This window comes from Ochotona curzoniae, unplaced genomic scaffold (genome assembly GCF_017591425.1).
Source record: "Ochotona curzoniae isolate NIBS_2020 unplaced genomic scaffold, NIBS_Ocur_1.0 contig_21, whole genome shotgun sequence".
NCBI classification, from domain to species: Eukaryota; Metazoa; Chordata; class Mammalia; order Lagomorpha; family Ochotonidae; genus Ochotona; species Ochotona curzoniae.
In genome coordinates, this window is record NW_024465322.1 from 7,030,268 (window position 1) to 7,052,144 (window position 21,877).

The 21,877-nt window shown below is 43.5% G+C and overlaps 1 protein-coding gene across 6 annotated transcripts in view; it reads left to right on the top strand.

Moving 5' to 3' along the window:
• Positions 1-21,877, top strand: part of PSD3 (pleckstrin and Sec7 domain containing 3) — a 268,216-nt gene that overhangs the window by 107,293 nt on the left and 139,046 nt on the right. For 4 of the 6 annotated variants that reach the window (XM_040971307.1, XM_040971310.1, XM_040971309.1 and 1 more), the window contains 5 exons: positions 1,429-1,473; positions 13,471-13,662; positions 13,776-13,856; positions 15,050-15,162; positions 17,320-17,378. In XM_040971307.1, the coding sequence (XP_040827241.1) occupies positions 1,429-1,473; positions 13,471-13,662; positions 13,776-13,856; positions 15,050-15,162; positions 17,320-17,378 (490 nt within the window). Of the gene's footprint in view, positions 1-1,428; positions 1,474-11,437; positions 11,476-13,470; positions 13,663-13,775; positions 13,857-15,049; positions 15,163-17,319; positions 17,379-21,877 lie in introns of those variants that run through there. The other 2 variants (XM_040971312.1, XM_040971308.1) reach the window with 2 other exon arrangements.

Consider the following 21,877-nt stretch of genomic DNA (forward strand, 5'->3'; position numbering starts at 1 on the left):
TGTGAGGGAGAGTTCTAATTTTCAAAGTCGAGCACTAGAATTTTATTAAACATTGTTTTGAGGTAAGTGACCCTGCACCCTATGTTCATAAAGGTTTGGGTAAAGGGAAAATGTTCTTGTCTGCCTTGGCACACTGGAATGCAATACTGCATTGTCACTGATACTGTGCCGAGCGCCTAATCTATGTTCTCCACTGTCAGTGTGGTATGTCAGGGGTGGAACAAAGCCAACTTTTCTTCACTGCTGCCTCCACACCCTGCAGATTTGTTCATAGCTTGTGCCGCAGGCAGTGAAGTATGTGTGTGTTTGCCATTGCTAGATGGTCCCTGGATGTATTCTGGGCAGTTAGGGTGATCTCTGGCCCCACTCTGTATTTTATAAAATCAATTATTGGAAGCAGAACCTTAAAGGGTATTTCAGATATCCCAGCTCTGTTTGAATGAGTAGGTTATCTGATCCTCACAATAACCCTTTCAAAAGCAAGTATTATGACCCTCATGGTTTACCAGTGAGGACACTGAGGTATTACAGCAACAGAATTTGTCAGCGGCCTGAGGAGGCCTGGTCTATCTGAACCTTCAGTCATGCATTTTATTTCCTCTTAGCCATTCATCTGGCCTTTGTTTCATTTAAGGTCCCTCCGAGGACAATTAACTGTTTATTCTGGAAAATTCAGTAGGATTAAAGCCGGTTGTGTTTCATTTCCAGCTGTGTCTATAAGTAGCTTTGTGTCTTTGGGAAAGTTACTCCACCTCCCAGAGCCTTATTTTTCCCCTCTATCAAGTTTAAATTCCTTTCCGGATATTCCCACCCCATACCCCAAATATCAGGAAACGTTTGTGTGTGCATGTGTGTGTGTTTAACATAAAACAGTATTACTTACAAGAGAACAAGTTGTGGTAACTTCATTTGTGACATCATCCAAAACTTTGGCAAATTTAAAGTGATATCAGCAGGAGTTATTTCTGCAGGCATTTTTGTTGCTGTGAAGTGACTAGCATGTGACAACACTGTGACAAGGTGCCGAAGCGTCATCTCTTGGGTGACTTGCAGTTGGTGACCCCAGCAGGTTTCAGGATGGAGGATCTGCTTGGGCAGGAGCAGCGAGCCGGGCTGGTCCCTAGCAGGACAGGACGTCAAGCACCTGTGATGGCTTAGGAGGGGCTGGTTACACCTCTGCCATTATAGCCTCTGGATTTGTGCTTGCTGCCTTCTATTTTCAGTGGCTAGGGCAAAGGTTTTTTGGGAGGACCGGAGAGACCTGATGTAAAGCTTGTTTAAGAGTGATTTTTTTACTGGCTCTAGTTCCACAGATAGGAATTCAGGATGTGAAACCAGCACTGTGAGGTCATTTGACTACAGTTGAAGAGGAAATTTACAAATGAATGTGAAGGATCTTGCCAGTGTTGTGGGTTTTGTTTCCTACAGACCTCAAAGGAATGAGTGTACCCTCCAAGTGGATGTCCCAGCCTGGTAGGTTTGTTTCCGCTTTTTGAGTGTTTTTCTAACGAGTGACTTGGTTTATTGTTACTGTGCTCTTTTTTTCCTTTTTTGTCCTATATAAAATCAGAATGATACTTGGACCATAACCCGCATGAATGAAATAGAAGAGTTAAGTTTAAACAGAATTGCCATAGAGCTGATTGGCTGGGTTCCTAGTGTTTTCGTGTTATGTATGCTAGGCTGGGTGTTAACTGGAGTCGGGCACTAAGAGAAACCGAGTAATGAAATATTCTAGTGTTGCAAATGAGTAAAATTTCAAACTTGGTCATCAGGCACATTTTTTTCCTTTGGAAGAATGACAAAACATTTATGGGGCTAACACATCAGTGAGGTCGGAATAGCATGTGTGTCTGAATTTCATTCTCAACTGTCAGTGTTCTGTGAAAGTCGCAAAGTGAGTACAGAATGTTTTCTGGGCTCGTTACTGTTTTCTTGTGGCTGATAGCTGGGAACTAAGTGGTTCAGGCCTGTGCCTCTGGTGTTGGTCAGAAAGCAAAGGCTGTCGCTAGGGAGATAGTGCTGTGGCCATAGCTCCACCCAGGACAGCCACATCAGACTCTAACAATTAGAATAGTTATTGTACCAAGTTAGGTATGGCTCTTCAAAGTATGTTGGTCCAGCTTGGGTGGGGCGGAGGAACACACTTGGAGGAGTGGGGACTATGTTATTGATGAAGTAACAAATTCGTTCTGCTTTGGAATGATGGCATGTTTACAGTCACTGAAAATGAAGAGAAAGTACAAATAGACTGGCAACAATGTAAACTCCTCTTCATAATCCATCAGAGGTACTCAAAGTCTTGATCTGCTGGGGATCTGACTGGCTTTTGGGCCCTGCCTCCAGGCATCCTCGGAGGTGCTGCTACAGGGAGGGGGTGCCTTCTGTTCAGGGCTGTGTGTTGAATTTCCGTTTAAGGAAGCTGTATGTATGACCAGACTGCCCCCATCTCTGTTCTCTGAAATCAAATGGTCATTTCCCCTGGGCCGCCTATAGGATTCAGATCTCCATCATTTTAGACCATCCCAGGGCTGTTTCTCAAATTTCTGTGGTACAAGATATATCTTAATGCACAGATCTGTTAGTCAAGCAAAATTTGGGATGGGAGGAAGAGATAGGAAATGGTTAATTAAAACCTTTTTACAAAGGTCTAAACAAAATGAAGCTCCTTTTTCTGTTGTACTTTTTTTGAGTACAAAACATTTAAACAGTTCATAGAAAACCAGATTAAAAGATTGTCTATCTGGTGTAAATTTCTTTTAATCTAGTTCTGGTTGTGTTAGTAAGCTTTTGTCACTGTAGCAAGGTATTTATGAAGGAAGGGATTTTTTTCCTGGTTTAGGAAGTTTGTCCAATGCTATCAGGTGGTCCCACTGATCTGGTGTCCATTGAGGGCAGTGGATGGCGGAATGTGTAGGGAAGGGTCGTGTGGGGAGCCGAGTAGCCGAGACGCAGCTGCTGGGTGTAAGGCTCCTTTAAAAGCTGTTCTGGGGAGACCTACCCGGTGAGGGTGAGCCCTGTGACCTGAGGACCTGCTAGAAGACCTGCTTCTGGATCCTGAGATCAAGTCCCCACCCTTAATCCATTCATCATTACCAGAAGAATTGGACTAAGCCTTGAACAGAGAGCCTTTGGAGTACACCCAAATTATTGCATGATTTTTTTCTTAATATACCTTTTCCATGAACTTTGTGTAACAGTCTCTTGCAATGATGTGTGTTGTGCCTGCATTGGGAATTTAGAAGAGAATGAAAACTTTGGGTTCCTGGCCATTGCCATTTTCTAGAGTGTGGAGGTTATTTGTTCCTCCATGAGATGTTGGCAGGATGAGGGAGAGGCAGTGATGTCCTTTGAAAAATATGCCGTTTGATTCTGATTCAATATAAAAATAATATTTGAAGCCATGGATATGATTGTTCCAAAGCTGCTTGAGGTCAAAGTTTTGTTATGCATGTGTTGGCAGCCTGAGGAGGAAAAGGTCAACCTTTTGGGATTTAAAGTGACATAGTTATTAAATATCTTCGGTTTTTGAACTATTTGAAATTTCTTTCAATTCACAGAATTGAGTAAAAAAATGAGAATCTATATTGTTCAGTAACATTAAGGAAAAACCCAGGAGTTTTCATTTGAATTTAGCAAGGATTGTAAACAACGGTTACAAATAATTCATACAAATGCATTCACCCATTTTGCTCTTCAAGAATAGTTGCCCATAATCTTTAACTTTCTGGAAGTTGATGTGATTATGCTTCATTTAAAAATGCAGAAGTGAAATTTTGATACTAATTATCTCAAATGTACTTACCATAGCTTTCAAATATTGCTTCCCTGAGAAATTTTTAAAGGGCATTAGATTTTTTTTTAAATTTAATTTAATTTTATTATGTTGCATTATGTGACAATTTTTAGGCACTGGGATACCCCCTCCCCTCCCATCTCCCAACCCTATCCCCAAGGGCATTAAAGATTTTCTATGATTTCTTTGATGGGGGCTTGAAGAGTAGGCTGTAAACTTCTGTCTAGAATAAAGTATGAAAACTGGTGCAAAATAATGTGCACCAGACAGAGGGACCAAAATTCCAAGAATTTTATGCCATCATTATTTGAATATCATTAATGACAAAATTTTTAAAAAGTTTTTATTTGAAAAGCAGAGTTAGGAAGAAACAGAAATTTTCCATATCCTCCAATAGTCTCAGCATCCAGGGCTGGCTGAGATTAAAACCAGGAGCCAGGAACTTGTGAGTGTCCCATGTGGTTGCCCTGGAACTTGGGCCATCTTCTGGCACGTTAGCAGGGAGCTGGATCTGAACTGGAGCAGCTGAGATACAAATAAGTACCCACTATGCCATATCACGGGCTCCAAGGAATAATTAGTCTTCCTTTTAAAAAATTAAATGTTACTGGATTTTGTAGTTACTGCTATTTTTTCTTTAGGATACAAACACACACAGAGCTTTTAAGATCTAAAATATTGATTGGGAAATAACATTTTTACACAATGTACCACAAATTAGGACGTAATGCTCAGCTTAGATTTGTGGGAATATTTACATTTACAGATTTGTGCATAAAATGAGTATTAGATTTGCTTGTTTATTGTTCTACAGGCTTGTTTTTGTCTTAGCACTAATTTAGAGCACCATTTTTTTTGAGACATAGCAGCAATCGAAAATCAAACCAATAGCATAACTTTTCCATGTGCACAGGTACTGCACGCTTAACACCTACCTGACTGACAAGGGTTGCTGAGTGACACTGTCCTAATTCTAAGGACTTTGAAATGTGACACCCACCCCACCTAGGAATGAATGGAATATGATCCATCTTTGTATTTGGTTTTGCCAAAAGCGGTAACCGCGGTTACCTCATCCTTGTGGAGGTGTTTTTGTGTGACAGGTGTGTGGGAGGATTGCTTTGTTTCTATGTAGTAACCTCTCTGGTTCTCCTTGGCCGCCTCTTGCTTCGTAGGAAGGCCTGTGTTCTGAGCTTGGCTGTGTTTGGGAGGCCTTCCAGCTGGTTTGCCCAGCAAAGGGAGTAGTTAGATGCTCTGTGCCACGGAAGCTGTCGATGATGATGGAGAAGTTCTGCAGAAATACAGGAAGGTCTGCACAACGACCTGGCTGTGGAAGCGAAGGTGTACCTAGGAAGTAGATGCTAGCAGTCTCCCATGCTTTAGGATGCAGTTGAGATGGGAGTGGCTGCTTCGGGCCTATTCAGTGAGGCCCTAGGATGTCTGAGTCCATTTCTTTTTGTGTGCTCTTTGCTGTAGAGAGTTCCCTTGAACTTGCTAGACATCGTCCTGGCCAGGCCTCCATATTAGAGGTGTTCTCCCCAAAGATACTTTGCAAGGCCATATCCCTCCCTTGCTTTAGTTTCTCGCTCAAATAGCATCTTCTCCATCCCATCAAGAAAATAATTGGCTACCTTCTTCCCCTCTTGCCACCTTTGGCTACGTTTATCTCCATGGCTAGCATGATCCTGTCAGAGTGAAAGCTCTGACAAAGGAAGTGACTTTTGCCACTCAATGCTTTACTTCAACAGTGCATGCTTACTAGAACAGCATGCAACTCAAAACAATCTTGGCAAACATTTGTGGAAAGGTAAGAGGAAAGGAGGCTGGACCATTACTTTGTTTTTCCTAGGGACAGGCAGAAGTCCACAAGGGCAGTGCTTTTCTCCAACACAAAACATCCCTTGGGGATGAGGCATCGTGTCACAGCTGGTTCAGCTGCCTCCTGGACACCAGTATCCATTTGGAGTGCTGGGTTTGACTCCCCACTGTGCTTCTCATCTAGCTTCCTGCCAGTGTGCAGTGTGACAGGTGGGAGCTGATGGCTCAGGTACTTGGGCTGTGACTCCCACACAGGAAACTTAAAGTTCTGACTCCTGGCTTTAGCCAAATCCAGTCCTATCTGTTGTGGGTGTTAAAGTAAATCAGCATCCCATGGATGTCCCTTAAAAAGAAGACACATTGGGCCTAGCACAGTAACATAGTGGCTAAAGTCCTCACCTTCCACAAGTTGATATCCTATATTCTGGTTCATGTCCTGGCTGTTCCACTTGCCTTCCAGCTCCCTGCTTGTAGCTTGGAAATCAGTAGAGGATTGCCCAAAGCCTTGGGACCCTACACCTGCTTGGGAGAACTGAAAGAGACTCCTGGCTCCTAGTTTTAGATCAGCTCTGTTCTAGCCATTGTGGTCACTTGGGGAGTGAATCAGGAAACAAAGATCTTTCTCTCCTCTCTATAAATCTGACTTTCCAATAAAAATGAGTTAAAAGAATTGCATGCAAAATATTACTGGAATCCAAGAAACCTTCTACGTATGAACTAAAGCAGCTTTCAGTGGAGTTACCTTAAGGAGCAGTTATGAACATTCATTGCTTGGAGTGTGTGCCCAGCGCAGAGTGGGCATGGGCAGAAGGTCTTTGTGAGGGCAGCCATGTCAACAAGAGGTATCCCTACCAAGCAGCCCCACACAGCCTGTGACGGGCAGAGAAGGGTGTCAGAATTTGACTAGTGGACAGTTGGCATCCATGGAGAAGGGAACACCTAGGTGTTCTAACCAGAGGAAATGCTTTCTCGGCACCTTGTTTGTGTACCCGAGGAGAAGGAAGAGTTGAAGGGGAAAGTGAGTGGCAGGAAATGGTCAGCAGAGCTTAGCTAACAGTTTCTGCTTTTCTGGCAGTCATTCCAGTTATCTTTGTGGGAATGGGGATTGCCATGGTCAAATTGTAGTCACTGTCCCTGCAAAGCTCATTTCCTTGGAGGCGCACCCACTCCCTTGCTGTCGTCAGCATTGCTAGATTCTCGTAGTGGTCCATTCCAGGGAAGAGGAGTTAGTCCAACTGTAAAGGATTCACTTTCTTGTCCATGAGAATGGGAGTTCATTCATCTCACTTTGCTTCTGTGTGGATAATACATAAATGTCATTTTCATTTCCAAACTGGATGTCTGGTACTAGTTGCTTTACAAATTGTTCATCTCACGTTATTGTGGTAGGATTGTATTAAAGTTGACTTAATACCAGGGGCATGTCAATCTTTGCAGGAAAATAGAATTAAGATACTTTGTAGAACATTTTGGGATCCATGCATAGATTTTTCGTAACACACATTTTCCCTAGACTTTTTGAAACCACCCACAGAGGTATTGCGTTGCCATTTGAGAGCTGGCTCAGGAGTGACTTGCTCTAAGAAGTTGAAGGGCCACACTTGGACTTGAGTTTTTTCTCTCCTGTCACAAGTCCGGAGAAGCAGGAGTCCCCAGGAGAAGCACAGGTCCGTTACTTCCAGGCCTCGAAAGACTCTCTGCTCCCTGGATGGGCATTTCTGCCCCATACCTCCAGCTCTTACCTCTTTTAGAAGCATCCTAAGTGCAGACACTAATACAGGTACCTGCTTGTCCCGTATCACCAGCAGGGCACCCTCAGGTACTCTTGAACTCCTTGGTTTGTAAAGATTAAATTTTGCCACCTTTGCTGAGCAGAGAAATTGTTCAATAACTAGGCTTTGTTTAGCTTTTTAAAATAAAGGCCCTTAGATTTTAAGATGCAGTCTCATCTAGATAATGTGTCTTCTGTAAAGTGTCTGAAATGAGTTCATCTGAGGTCATTTTCCTTACAATATTCGAGGAATGATTCAGTCTGAGTGCCAACCAGCATTTGTTCATTTATACTGACTAAGATGCTGTCAGATGTATCATGTCATGTGATCCTCAAAATAACCCAGTGATTTTTGACACTGTCAGTGACAGTGAAGAGAATGGATGTGGTGGCCACTGGCCTTGGTTTGCTGAGTGCTGGATGTGATGCTGTTTCCTCTGGATCTGCTGGCTGAAATTTTTCTGTCCTTGTGACTCTACCATTCTGTGGTTGAAGAAAGTAGGGCTCCAGGAGAAAGGTGAATCTCCCTGAGGTCCTGTTACTGGTGATGGGGTGCAGTTGGGGCACGTTGGACCTTGGCAGTGTCATTGGAACTCCTTGGCACACACCTGCTGTTTGTCTTCTAAGTCACTAATTATTACTTCCCAATGGGTGTATCTCCATAGGATTTCCTTTACTAGATGAAGGGGAGCCTCCTAATTCTTCTGTTCAAATGAACACACTGCTAAACCTATTTCTGTGTTGGCATGTTTTGGAATTCCTTGGTCATGTCCGATGCTGTAGCCTCTTGCCAGGCAATTCTACCCTCCAGTGTGGAGTGGCTACTGTGCATCAGTTGAAGTCCTGCAGGTGATGACTGGTGGCCAAGGCTACCGGAGCTCTGCCTATTTGTCCTGTGAAAATCTTAATAATTTTGCTGTATCTTAGGACCAAATTCATGGTCTGCTTTTTTCATTCTCCTATTCCTTTTTTTATTGATTTCATTTCTGCCTGCCCCACTTCCAAGAGGAGTGGGGAGGGAGCAAGAGAGGGAGGGAAAAGATGCGAGGGAAGGAGGGAGGAGAGAGATTAATTCAGTTTTAAAAGGCCACAGCAGCTGGGAATGGGCCAAGGCAGGAGCTCGGGGCCCACACACTCGGATCATCATGTGCTACTTTTCCAAATTAGCTGTGAGCTTGAAGGGAAGCAGAGAAGCAGGGACTGAAACTGGCACTTGGCTATGGGGTACCAGGGTCTCGGGCAGAGGTTCAGCATGCTACACTGCAGTGCTGGTGCTGGGTTTCTCCCCCTTGGTGAACACCGTTCCATGCTTGTTCCAGGCAACAGATCATTCATTTTACCTCATGAATCTTTCATGCCCAGGCTTTCCCTTGATGTTTGCACATTTTAACTTCAGGTTCTTATCTTCTTGTGGTTCCATCTTGATGCTTTGTGTAGTTGACTTCTGCCCTCAGTTCATACTGCTGTGGTTTTTCCTATGCAGAAATGATCTCACCGGAACATGAGCCTGAGTGCTCTCTTAAGAGCACTGGTAGTTTTCTGTGACTCGCAGGGGTGACTAAAAATTCAGACTGGACCACAAAATTCTCTGGGACCTTTAAGAAGAAAAATGCCAAGGCCTGCTGTGGACCAGTGGACTGAGAACCCTCGACACCTTCATCCTTACCTGGTTAGCTAGAGGACATGTCAAAGTGGACATGTCTAAAATGGAACTTGTTTCCTTAAAACCTGTGCCAAGTTTGATCTTGCCTGTCTTAGTTGGTGGCCATGCTGCTCTTCCAATGATCAAGCCTAAAATCACACCTCCTAGCAGGGCCGGTTGGCAAGACTTCTCTTCCACTCTGCCTGGAACAGCACTGCTGCCCCACCACAGCTGGTTCCTCCCTGGAGTGTTGCCGCACCTCCTCCCAGGCTCCCTGCTTGCTCCCCTGCAGCATACTGTAGAAACCTTAGAGTGACACTGCAAAGATGCAAATCGCAGCTCCCACTGCTCAGAATCCTTCCATGTTAACGGTTTTGCTGAGAGTGCAAACACACTTGCTCATAGCGGCCCCACTGGGTCATGAACCATACAGTACTCCCCAAACTGTGGAGGTGTCCTGGGGTGTGGCAGTTCACAGGGTCCCCTGCAGGGAAGCTGCACTTCTAAGGAAACACATCATCCTTGGGCTCTGTTCAACTGTGTCAGCTGCCGGCCAGATGAGCAGCAGGAGAGCATACAGGGCTTGGAGCTGCAGTCGCAACAGTCAGATACCTCCTTGCCTCAGTTTCCCAATCCAGGCAGTGGCTTATACAACTAAGCTCTTTGTGCCCGGTGGCTGGCACAAAGTAAAATGGTAACGTATGAGATTCCATTAGGTGAATGAGTGGGGATACCTGAGGCTGTTTGGAGTCATTTTCCGTGTTTCATTTCTTTCAGAGTTAGATTATGTTCTGGCTTTATAGTGTCTGGGAAATAAATGCTATTAGAATCATGGCCAGTCTTTCCTGTCTCAAAAGCAGCGTATGCTTCAGGATTTAATGTGCTTCCAGTACACTTAGAGCTCAGCTGACGTCTACCATGAACCTCTCCCGGACTGTCAGGCACCTGTGTCTGTAAACCCAGTGCTCGAGGGAGCCAGGGTGCTGCTCCTGGTCCTTCGGTTCCTCTTGTGACTGAAGACATGGTGCCCCATCAGCTGGAACTGTCCTTGCTCTCCGCTCCTTAGCTGCTGTGTATAGCTGAAATAGATGCGACTTGTTTGCTATGCATCGCTCTCAGGCTAGACTTTATAAATGCAGGGCTGGGCACAGCTTTGACGTCATTATTTCTGCTGCTGTTTCAGTTTCACTACCATAGTTAAATCCAAATTTAACCTTTTAACGTGTAAATTTAAATCCAGGGTACATGTTTGGCTTAGTGGTTAAGGTAAGATTAAGGTAAGTTTGAGATCTTTCTCCCACTCCTAACTCCAGTTCCCCACTAAAGCAGAGTTTGGAAAAGCATTAGTGATGGCTCGAGCGTTGATGGAGTAAATCGGTCCCTCTGCACACCCCCAAATAGAAATCTGCTGCTCTCTGCTGAGGCACTTGACTCCAAACTTTCCAGGACGAGTACTAAGGATGAAGAAGGTTAGTGCCACTTGCTGTTGATGATAGAGCATAGACAGTGAGGATGTGGTCGCCAGGACGATCCTGTGCTTGCCTTCTCGTGAGAGCACTGTGGAGTGACTTCAGCTCGCTCTTGCCATGATGTGGACTCAAAGAGAAATTTACCACAGTGGCAGGTGAGAGGTGGAAGTTTTAAAAGGCTGTGCTGTGATAGAGGCATTTATCCAGTACTCTGCGAGAGCCAGAGAGGGAAAATTGGATGGTGGTTTCTTGGGAAAGCTGTTACTTTGCTCGGGCTCTGTAGAGTGGCAGTTTGCAGAATGGTGCTTGTGGGTGAAGGGGTGATCAGAGTGGCATGGGAACAGCCTGTGTCCGTGCCGGGGGAACCTGCCTGTGTTTGTGTGTGGGCCCAAGCATGAGAGGAGATGAGACTGGAAGGGAAATGGGGGTCTGCTTGTGAAGGGCTTTATGCCTCATGCCACAGGATGTGGAAACTTTCTTCTGTAGGGTTTATCTTCTTGGAAAGTGGACCTATGATTGCATTCATGGTAGCAGTGTGAATATCACTTGGGAAAACAGAGTGAACTTTCCTTGTGTATTTTGAGAGTATAAGAAGTATCAAGAGATCATAGGCAACTGAATTCTTAATAAAACCATGGGAATATAGTAGTAGGAATATAAAATAAATCTCAGAAGCAGATCAGTACAATCCTAGAATGAATTTGATGTGGAATACCATTAAAATTTTTTAATACTTACTGATTTTTTTTTTAAAGTTTTCTTTTTGAGAGGCAGATTTCCAGCCCTGACTGTATCATTCCACTTAGAATGTGAGGTCATAGAGGCTTGACCTCACAGGGAACGGGGTTCCTTGGGTGACCCAGAGATGCGGAGCAGACGATGGCGTTGTGGGGTGGAGAACCCTGGGAAGGCGTTGACTGTGGGAGGAATGGCCCAGGCGTGCCCTAGGAGGTGTGATGGGTTCTTGTCTGTGTTGCTGGTGAGTTCACACTGCTGTCATGGTGCCAGGCATTCTCACTGCAGTGGAGGGATTCGGGTCTTGTGCAAGTGGCTGCCTAAGTCCCGAAGAAAAGCAGAAGGGAGTCTTAGAGGACTGGAGGTGTTTATCCTCACCTTTCCCCGCGTTTCCTCCTTTTACTGACGGCTCTTAAGATCGAGAGCTCTGACCACACAGATCTTAAGAGTGTTTTTCCGGGGGGTATGAAGAAAGTTCGGTAGAATCAACTGGGCTGGCAAGATGGTAGAAGGAAGAGGCAAGTGCGTGGAATGAAGAAGTAGGCATGATTCTGAGCAGTTTAAAAATATATACTCACGAGGGTCTTAGTCAAGCCCCGTGTCTGTTATATCATGTGATTAAACATGTGCCCTATATCTTCCCTGAGAAATGCACAATAAGAGGCATTTTAATTAAAGCGAAGTACTTTTTTGGCGTTTGTTTTTACTACATTATAGCTGTTGCACAGAGTACATGCAATCACAACTCCAGGAATATTTTTTTCCTTAATGTAAAAACTACTTGATTGTAATTAATGTGGCTTGTGGAGTGCACTTTTCCTATCTCCACAAGAATTCTGAATTTCCTTTTAAAGTAACCTCTGCTGTGAGTTCGCTTTTATAGGTATGCTGTAGATGATTATTCGTTTTTCTAATGGGTTGAGTTTCAACAAATTGGGACTGCCAGCTCTATACAGGAAGGTTTGGGATGAGGCTTGCCACCCTCGTGAGGCAGCTTGTTTTCATTGGTGGGTGTTTTCTGCCGGAAATTGTTGGCTTGTTGGTTATCATTCGCCCTATCATGTCTGGGTCAGTTCTGGTGTGTGGCTTTTCTGGCATTGGTGTGCTCGGTGACTATGGTCTGCTTCAGCCTTCTTCTCAAAAAGCAACATGAATGGCAGCTTTACCAGTGGAAGCAAAGCGAGCCCACACCAGTGAGGTGTTTTATACTCTCAGCTTCCTTCAAGGTCTCAGTATGTGTGAGTTGATGGAAGCACTGAAGAGAATTCTCATGTAGCTACATCTAAGACAGTCTTGGGATAACTTGTCTTTCTCTCCCCTGCTCTTTTCCCCTAATCTGTTCAAAACGCGGAAAAATGGAAATGAAGGCAAGCACTTACTGCCATTGGCCAATTCATTCTCCAGATGCCTCTGACTGGGCTGGGTCACAGCCAGGAGCCAGGAACCGAGCCCGTGTCCTCCATGTCGGAGTCGGGGATCCAGTTATTGGAACCTCCGCCGCATTAGCCAGGAGCTGGAGTTGAATCAGCCTTGGGCACTATGATGTGGCACGCAGGCATCCTAACTAGCGTCTGAGCTCCAGGTGCCCCTCCCCAGCTCATCAGTGACTCCCTTCCGGGTGCAGGTTGTGGGGTGTCTGCTGACAGGAGGTTGAAGGGGAGTTTCTAGGGATAGGCAGCAGGTGCCTATTGCTTTACTGAAAACAACTCTTTCTAGTCAGTTGTCTGAAGCCAGGTTTTCTTATGTCAACCAGTGCAATAGAGGTTTGCAGTATGTGGTAGAAATGACTGAGCATTTAGTTATCTAAAATATGAAAATAACTCAACTGTTTCACCATTGTTTGGAAAAGTTATTGTCAATGGAAGTATAACAATCCGTACTATGTTGTGACAGATGTATTCTTGAAATTCGTGTTTTAGAATCTTCTGTTTGAATGACTGGTCTGGTGAATATCAATAGATGGACTAACCCCTATAAAGAGAACTTTGGGAATTCTTAATACCTTAAATACTATGAAGGACCGGAGACTGAAAGTTTGGGAACCGCTCGTGTCAGGCCTAGGCAGGTGGACAGACATCTCTGTAATTTCTTAGATATGATGAAAATATTTTCATGACTTTTTAAGCAGGACCTCTCTGAAGTCATTATTTACACAAACCTCAGTGTTACCTGATCAGGTTGTTCCCCTTTTCGCCATACAAGAAAAATCCTTTCAATTATTCTTCATCACTTCTCACAGCAATCCTGGGGTGAAAACATGCCTGGAGACTCATTCTAACATGGGGAGCACTGAAATCCTGGAAAAGGAGACCTCGGAAAGTGTCAGCAACGGTACCAGCAGCAACCTGGAAGCGGCCAAAAGGCTGGCCAAGCGCCTCTACCAGCTGGACAGATTCAAAAGATCGGACGTCGCAAAGCACCTCGGCAAGAAGTAGGTCCTGGCCCAAGGCGGGTGTGTGTGTGTGTGTGTGTGTGTGTGTGTGTGTGTGTGTGTGCGCGCGCATGTTTGGTTGCACTAACACAGGCTATTCTGTTTTCTTACAGTAATGAATTTAGCCAGCTCGTCGCTGAGGAATATCTGAAGTTTTTTGACTTTACGGGAATGACGCTGGACCAGTCCCTCAGGTACCAGCGACATTAGCCTTTGCATCATTGCGTCTAGAAATCATGTCTTCCTACAGGAAAGCGTCGGATGCTCAGCTGTAATGTTTCCTTTAACCCCCCTGTTACCGCGTGAATTTACCTCAGACTGGGTGATAGCTATGACACAGAATATGAAAAGCGCATTTATAAAATTATATGTGAAATGCTGTTCTGTGTCTGGTGGTACTCCGTCATCTGGATGACCGAGTGAGGAATGATAGCAAGACGAGTCTGGAAGAAGAGTCTGAGCATTCTCCCCCACAACCTTCCCAATTTAATGACAGTAAAATAGACTTGACATAAAAAGTTGCCTTTTGGCTCTTCCTAAAGCGCAGTTCACTGATACTAGATTTGATAATTGTACATCCATCACCACCAGCCATCTCCATTATAACTTACCTTGTAAAATTAAAAATCTATACCCATTAAGCATAACTTTCCAGTCCTCCACCCCCCAACCTGCTTTCCATCTGATTTTTCAGCTGCTTCGAATGCCCACCATGTCAGAATACAGTTAAATAGAATGATGGACTTGTGTCTAATGAAGGACTGTGCTATTGTAACCATTCAGGAGAAATCTGAGGGGGAGCGGGGGAGGGGGGCAGGGAGGTTTGGTAAGGGAATTCCCAGAGCCTATGGAATTGTATCATTAAAAAACTAATTAAATTTAAAAAGAATATAAAGATTTTTATCTCCCAATTCCCTCCTATGACAAGAATAATGGTGATAATCACCCAAATGAAATTAGCAGGAATGTGCTATGCATAAGATAATGAAATTACAATTTTAATAGTGTTAGTGAAGTTTATAATCTAGCAAATGCTATAAGAATCCCTCTGTATATAGGTTTTTAGAGCAGCCTAGCCTGGTGAACAACTCATTTGAGTCTCTTGTGTGCTTTGGTTTTCTTCTGTTGCCACTAAGGCATAATGAGATTTCTTACCTAGCTTATGCTCTGAAGTATGGATCACCTGTTAGCACCCTGGCATTCTTCAGATGGATGTGTTGGAGAATTCAAAACCATTCCTAAGTGTATCTGTCACCGAGTAGATGCCAGTCCAATCTGGGAGGGTGTGGGGAACAACCGTTTATCTTACGTGGTACTCTTACATTCTAAATGTCAAACTGTGGTACGTTTCCAGAATTTCACTTTTTCCCCTTTGTCCCTTTTTTAGGTATTTCTTCAAGGCATTTTCTCTTGTGGGAGAAACTCAAGAACGAGAGAGAGTTTTAGTACACTTCTCCAACAGATATTTTTATTGTAATCCGGATACCATTGCTTCCCAAGGTAATGTGGTGGAAGTCTTGTTTCATGTTTATTTTTTATGTGAAAATATAGGAAAGTGTATATATGATATGAAAAATCGTCTGTTTCTAATTGCCTACAGATAACTATTGCTAACATTTTGCCTGACTTCCTTATAGTACATTTATATAATATTCGATGTCAAATTGAAATAATTGCAGCATTTTTCTGTTGATCATAGTCTCATGTCATTAAATATCTAAAATCATATTTAATGGCACCATGATATCTAACGTTTTCATGATTTGTATGGTTTTATAGTTCTGTAATGTGATATTTCCTTTTAATCACTCAGCTTTATTTCTGAGATTTTCTGTGCAAAACACACTGAAGTAAATGAAATGCAGATTTTTCTCATTTCTTGCATCTCTGCTCTCTGCCCTGCCTGAATGCTCACGCATGCGTGGTCTTTGCGGTGAGCTTCAGCGGTGTTTCCAAACCTTGCTGGAAGTCGCGGTGTATCTGAGTCTCGTGCGGTAGTCGTCGTCATGACGCTGACCAGCAGCTGACGAGCGTGGTCTTCTTGAACCCCGGCTTGATGGTGGTTCAGTGTCTTGTTGACCTGCCCTATGCAGAGGTCTCTCTCCCGTTCAGGTGTGCAATAAAGCAAAACTTTCAGAGTATGAAGCCAAACACATTCGCTTGCAACTACACATTTTCTCAAAGTTGAGAAATCCTGCAGTGCATCAGAGGCTAGGAGAAAACACGGTTATTTTGCGAATAAACTGGGGTCATTAGATCAATTGGTATCGACTGTGGTGCTTGCTTGTGCCTGTGTCTGCTGTACCCTTGAGGCCGTCCCTACGGTCAGTTCATCTGCTCATGGAGGTCGTGTTCTTACCTAGGAATTGATGACATCGGCACCAATCCATACATGCACAGCTTCTGTTCCCCTAAGCATGGAGTAGACAATGAAAGAATCCATTTTGTTTTTCTTAATAGTCTTCTGCAAATTTAAGCTCTTGCTGACATTCTCTACTAAAATAACAAATATGCATTTATGTACTCTGTTGGTTGTTAAGGATGTTTGAGAGCTGGCTGCTGAGCTTTACAAACGTTTTTAGGAATTCGTTCAGAGTTAGCGATAAAATGAACTGGAATGAAAGTACTTTCAGGCATTGTGTAGATTCTGCTTAGGGACATTGCTATCAGAAAACACCTCCTATATATTCTCTTCATATAGGAATTCAGCAATTAGGCCTTTTGGCTGATTTGGCAAAACTTGTTAAGTTTTTTACTGAATCTGAAACTGCTCTTGTCTATTCAAATTGAGAATTAGTAGATAGGGGGAAGTAATTTCATATCCAGAAATGAGAAGTTTAACACCTTACACTTTTTCTTTCACCTTGTAAACATTGTAAACATTGCTTAAATGTGAACTGATCCTTGTGTTTTGGAAATATGTTCTCCCTAATTCTTTGGTCTTTATAGGTTATATTACTATTTTACTTTGATCTGACCCATTATGTCAAACAAAACCATTGAGCTAAAATATTCCTGTTTAATAAATTGCAATAAGGAGAATATTCACTTATTTATAGGTAGAGAAATAGATGTAATAGAAAATTTAATAGAAATGTAGACCTAATCTTCTTTTGGCCTCAATTGTTTCACAGTTCTTTCTACCACAGAGTTAACAAATCCACAATATTAAATGATCTTCATTTTTATACCCCATTCAAAAAAATGAAAAAGTATCTCACTACTGAGAAATAACTTTTTTAAGCATTGCATATTCTTTCTAGATGTACTTCTGTTCAAATGCACTTTTACATAGAAGTGTGTTAAAATCTGTTTCCATTTGTGCTTCTGCGGACACTTCAGTCATTCTGGAGGCTTGTCAGATTTTCTGGTTGTCCCTCGCCCTTCTATAGCCGCTTTAGTCATTCTTGAAAGTTCCGCTCTGGGACTGGGTTTGTTACGCCCAAGGTTCCCATTCTAAGCGCTCCAGGTAGTGTCCAGCTGTCTTGTAGAGAGGTCTAACGGCTCATCCACAGCAGGGTCAGCTCTGCACGCTAACGGTGTAGAATTCCAGGCAAACCTGGTGAATGGTGCCTAGTGCAAGTGTTGTGCTGCAGTGGCGTGAGTCCAGCAGAGGATGGTGAATGAAGGTTTCTGTCCCCCCGTCTCTCTCTTTAGATGGAGTCCACTGTCTAACCTGTGCGATGATGCTGCTTAACACGGATCTCCATGGCCACGTAAGTGTAGCTTGCTAAAGTTAGCTTGCGGAAGTCAGGACATCTTGGGCATAGTTTTGCTTTTCTGTCCCTGCATGTTTATCTATGTCTCCCTTTCTGTCATTAGCTGCATGGCTCCCATGGCAACCAGATACAGGAGAACTTTCGGAAAGAAATACCTTCTATGAATTCACATGCTTGCACAGAGTGTAGACGCCATATTGTCTGGATTGCTTGTAGTTGTAATATCTTTGTTGTCCACGAGATGGCAGGTGAAGCTTCTATTTTGGGGGGAGGAGTGGTTTTTGTTTAAGGTTGATACAGTGATGAAAAAGAGTATGCTTGTGAGATCTGAACTTTCTAATTCTGTTTTCCTTGCATACATAAATGTAAGAACTCAGCTTTTGCTTTGCTACTTGGCTCAGCTCAATTTTTACTGGTTGAAATTATCCAATTACCTTTACATCTTTTATTTAAAATAGAGGATGAATGGATTGAACTTATAATTGTGCATAAAATTTCACCTTTCGCATGAGTCTAATTTTAGCATTTACTGAAACTCTTTATACCAGAGAACGCGAATATTTTAAATGTAGCTCAATCTATACAAAGACTATTTCATAGTCCCAAATCCATTTATTTTAAAGAAATTTCTTTAAACAGTGTATCATCCTGTAATACATTATGATTTAATTACAACTTAAAAAATTACATTGAATTAACTGATAGGTATGTATTTTATGTTGAAAGGCTTCGTAATTCTGTTACTTGAAATTCCACTGTTCCTCTTGAAGGAGGGGTACGGGGGAGCTGTGTGGGGACGATTCCACAGGAACAACAGGGGACTGGAGGAGTCCTTCATTAGCAGAGTGAGGAGAGGAAGCGATACCATCATAACTTTAACATAGCTCGGACATTCAACAGGAATGTGGAGTGACTGGCTTGTCGGCATAGCTGGCACACGTGCCTTGATTCCACAAAAGCTATACATCTTTTTGGGCTCATTCTTGGTTCATAGGCCTGTGAAAGGATGTGAAGACACAGTAATTCCCAGAGTGGGAGCCTAGAAATGCTCCTTCTGGGCAGCTGTGAAAGATGGTTCAAGGGTGGGCAACATCTGGCCCACAGGCCGTAGAAGGTCCCCTACGTCACTTAGTGTGTCTGTGCTAAGGTGAAGCATAGCATTCAGGAAATGGATGGCAGAGTAATGCTTAAGTTGATCTACACATCCAAATGGTGCATGCAGAAAAGATGGCTCCTTACGCCTGCTTTCTATGGCTGTAAAGGAACATTTCAGTGTGTTCTTGACAGTTGTGCCAAGACAGTGTGATCGTAGCAACAGAACTTTGGGCTACGAGAGGGGTAGTTAGCAGGTTCATGTCCTTGGCGATCACTCCTTTCAGTTGTGGTAGAAATCATTCCCATATTTCTAGGATTGCACCTCACTGGGGTGTTACCCATTAGTTTCCTGTATCCTTGTTCACAATGCATTGTTACAAGTCTGAATACACAGCATCCATCACCAGAACCAATCGTCTGATAATGTGTCTCTTTTATCTTTCTCATCGGGATTGACGGTAAAAACTAACTTTCCTCCCAGGTGGTAAGTTTTTATTCGTAATTCTGAACGCGGCTTCTCTTGCATCCTGATTGCCTGGTTTGTGGTTCCATGCAGCATGGCTCATAGGAAGCTGGATCCTTCAGAATATAGAGTGAATTAGCTTGAATGCCCACCCCCTTCATCTTCTCCCTGCTGCTTTACTGCAACAGGCCATCACCACCCATCACCTGGTCGATGACAGAATAACCCTCTGGTGGGGCATAAATAAACCATCTTTTCTTTCTCCCTTTCCTGTGTCATGATAACAGTACATTAGCATGATCTAAGACTTAGGGCCCATGCTCCTAAGTGGAGAGGGTTGGCTTACTAGGGAGACTAACTTCATTGGACTGTTGTTGGTGAATCTTGTCTTGATATTGAGGAATGACGTCCTTGGTCTGCTCGTTTTGTTACTAACAAAATAATGGGATGTATACTAATACCATAATGTTTTTAGTTTAATGTTGGAATGCCATTTGAGTTTTCTTTTTCGAATGTGTTCTCACATTCAACGAATACTTTATGGTATGTCTATTCTATTCCGAGTCTTGTGTTGCCAGGTAAGGAGTCAGGAATGAGTTTCCTGGCAGTCAAACTTAATCTCTGATAGTGCTGCTGGGCTGGCTGCCATGAGTCAGGTTTAGCTGAAGAGCAGATAACTGCAGTGCAGTGCAGAGGTGGTCCTAACTTCACATTGGATTATGGTTCCAGCTCGGTCATTAGACTGGAAAAATGGCAACCGGATGTATACAGTATTCATGGATGCTCTTCAGCTCCTGCTTGTAAAAAGTATGGCTCAATATTGTCTTAGCATCTACTCATTGTTTTCCTTTTCGGCAAGTATTCTTAGATGAGATAAATGTTTAGCTGTTAGTCATGTGAAAGCAATTTAAATAATCCCTCTTTAAAAGAATGTCTTCATTTTCAAAATCTATGTGACATAAATGGATGCATACATAAATATTAAGAACAGTTCATCTGTCTTTACTAATGTTGCAAATAGGTTATACTGAACGTTACTTGGAATACACAATGAAAGGTAGCGATGTTTCTATTTGGAATCCTGTATTATTGGACATGGTATGCATAAGGAATTCAGCTGTTAGAGCAGATTCAAAAGGATTGCTCTTCTGAGCCGATTTTCGTGTTTTGACTATTGCTTGCCATCTTATCCTTGGTCCACAGTTAGGATTCAGCTGTCTTGGCAGGATTTCCCCGTGGGCTGAAGACAGTTAATAAGGCAGGGTAGCAGGCAGGAGCTTCTCACTTGGGCTGCTCTCTCAAGTGCCAGGCAATTGTTCGTGTAGAATGAGGTTGAGTTTGGATGGTGGGGCAGCTTCACCACTGGGAAGAGACATACCAGTCAGTGGCTGGTGAGTGATCAGAGGTCTTGCTTTTAATCCACATTTTGTGACAAAAATTTACCATTTAAAATTTGTAGTTTGGGATTTTTAGTGGTATTTGACTCATCCACCATTCCTCCGTGTTCCAGAATTGGCAGGAGCCAGCCTGCAGGTGCCGTGGGTATGGAAGGCAACGTGTGGTTCTTCTGTATGATCGGGCCTCCTGCAGGTGTTCTATGTCTGGGCTTGCTGGTTTTATGCAAGGGGTTTTGTATTTTTATAGGGATAAAACTGTAGCTGGTATACCGTGTTTGTAGGGAAGAAAGGAAACCAAGGAGTGGTGTGCAGGTTCAGGTGTGGGCGTTTGGCTTAGCTGTTGATGCCTGCGTCCATGTTCAGCTGCCCGGGTTCAAGTCCTGGCTCTGTTCCTGACTGCAGTTTCCTGCTGATGAACCCAGAGCTTGGGAGAGAACAGGTGATGGATCAGGTACTCGGGTCCTTGCGTTCCTGTGGGATGCCTGTATTTCATTCCCAGTCCTGGCTTCGGCCCCATCCAGGGACCTGGCAACAATTTGGCAAATGCACCGAAGTATAAGATTCATCCATCTTTGTGTTTCTCGGTATGTCACAAAGAAGTTTAAAGTGTAGGTTTCCTAAAAGAATGTTGCAAAGATACATGAAATTCTGTTGGAGGTAGTTCATAAGAACTAATTGTTTGTGCTTGTCAGCCGAATTCTTGTATTCTCTCTCCAGAAGGCTTGACATTTTACATTTTAAATATTTGATTTATGAGTAGCTGACAATGATGGTTATAGATATTAAGGAAATGTCATGCTTTCACTTTTCCATATTGTACAGTTTAGTCTCCCGTCAACAGCATCAGAGGCCTCTAAGAGCTTGAGGGACCCTGTGCAGTAGTCTCAGAAAGCCTGTCATCTGTCACTTTCACTGTAATAGTTGTCTCACTATGCGCTCTGCCAGCTGCCCTCCCTGCTTCCTTGCTCTGGGACCACTGGATGCCAGCTGTGAGCTCCCATGCCTGTTGCACCAGCACTACGCTGCTCCATCTCCCAGTGCTGTGTCTTTTCATTCCTCTGAGTGGCAGCTCCCCAGCTGCTATGGGTACCCACGAGGGCTCACCCACAGTGGGGCAGTGAAACCAAAAGCACTTCACGCCTTGCTCTTGGAATTCCTGGGAATTCCCATGCGATGTGGCTTTCACTTTCACTATCACTTTTTTCTGTAACCAGCAGTATTTATGGGGCAGCTTAAGAATCTATAGAAAGATGTGATTTGAAAATAACTTTCAGATGTCCATTAGAGTGGAGTTAGCAGTCATTTACGAAGAGTTTTTACTTGTTTTTACTTGTTTCAGAATTTAGTCATGAGCTAGGTATTGTCTGTGAGCCCCTTAAATGAGCACCTTCATTGCCCTTTTGGGTGTGGGGATAGTTCTGCTTTTCTTAGAAAAAGTTCATCTGTGGAAAATATACCAGTTGAGTCCTGGGCCCCAGGGCTGGGGATCGGCCTAGTGGGGGTTATTGAGGGTTGCTCTAACTAGGCTGCAGGTCCGGATG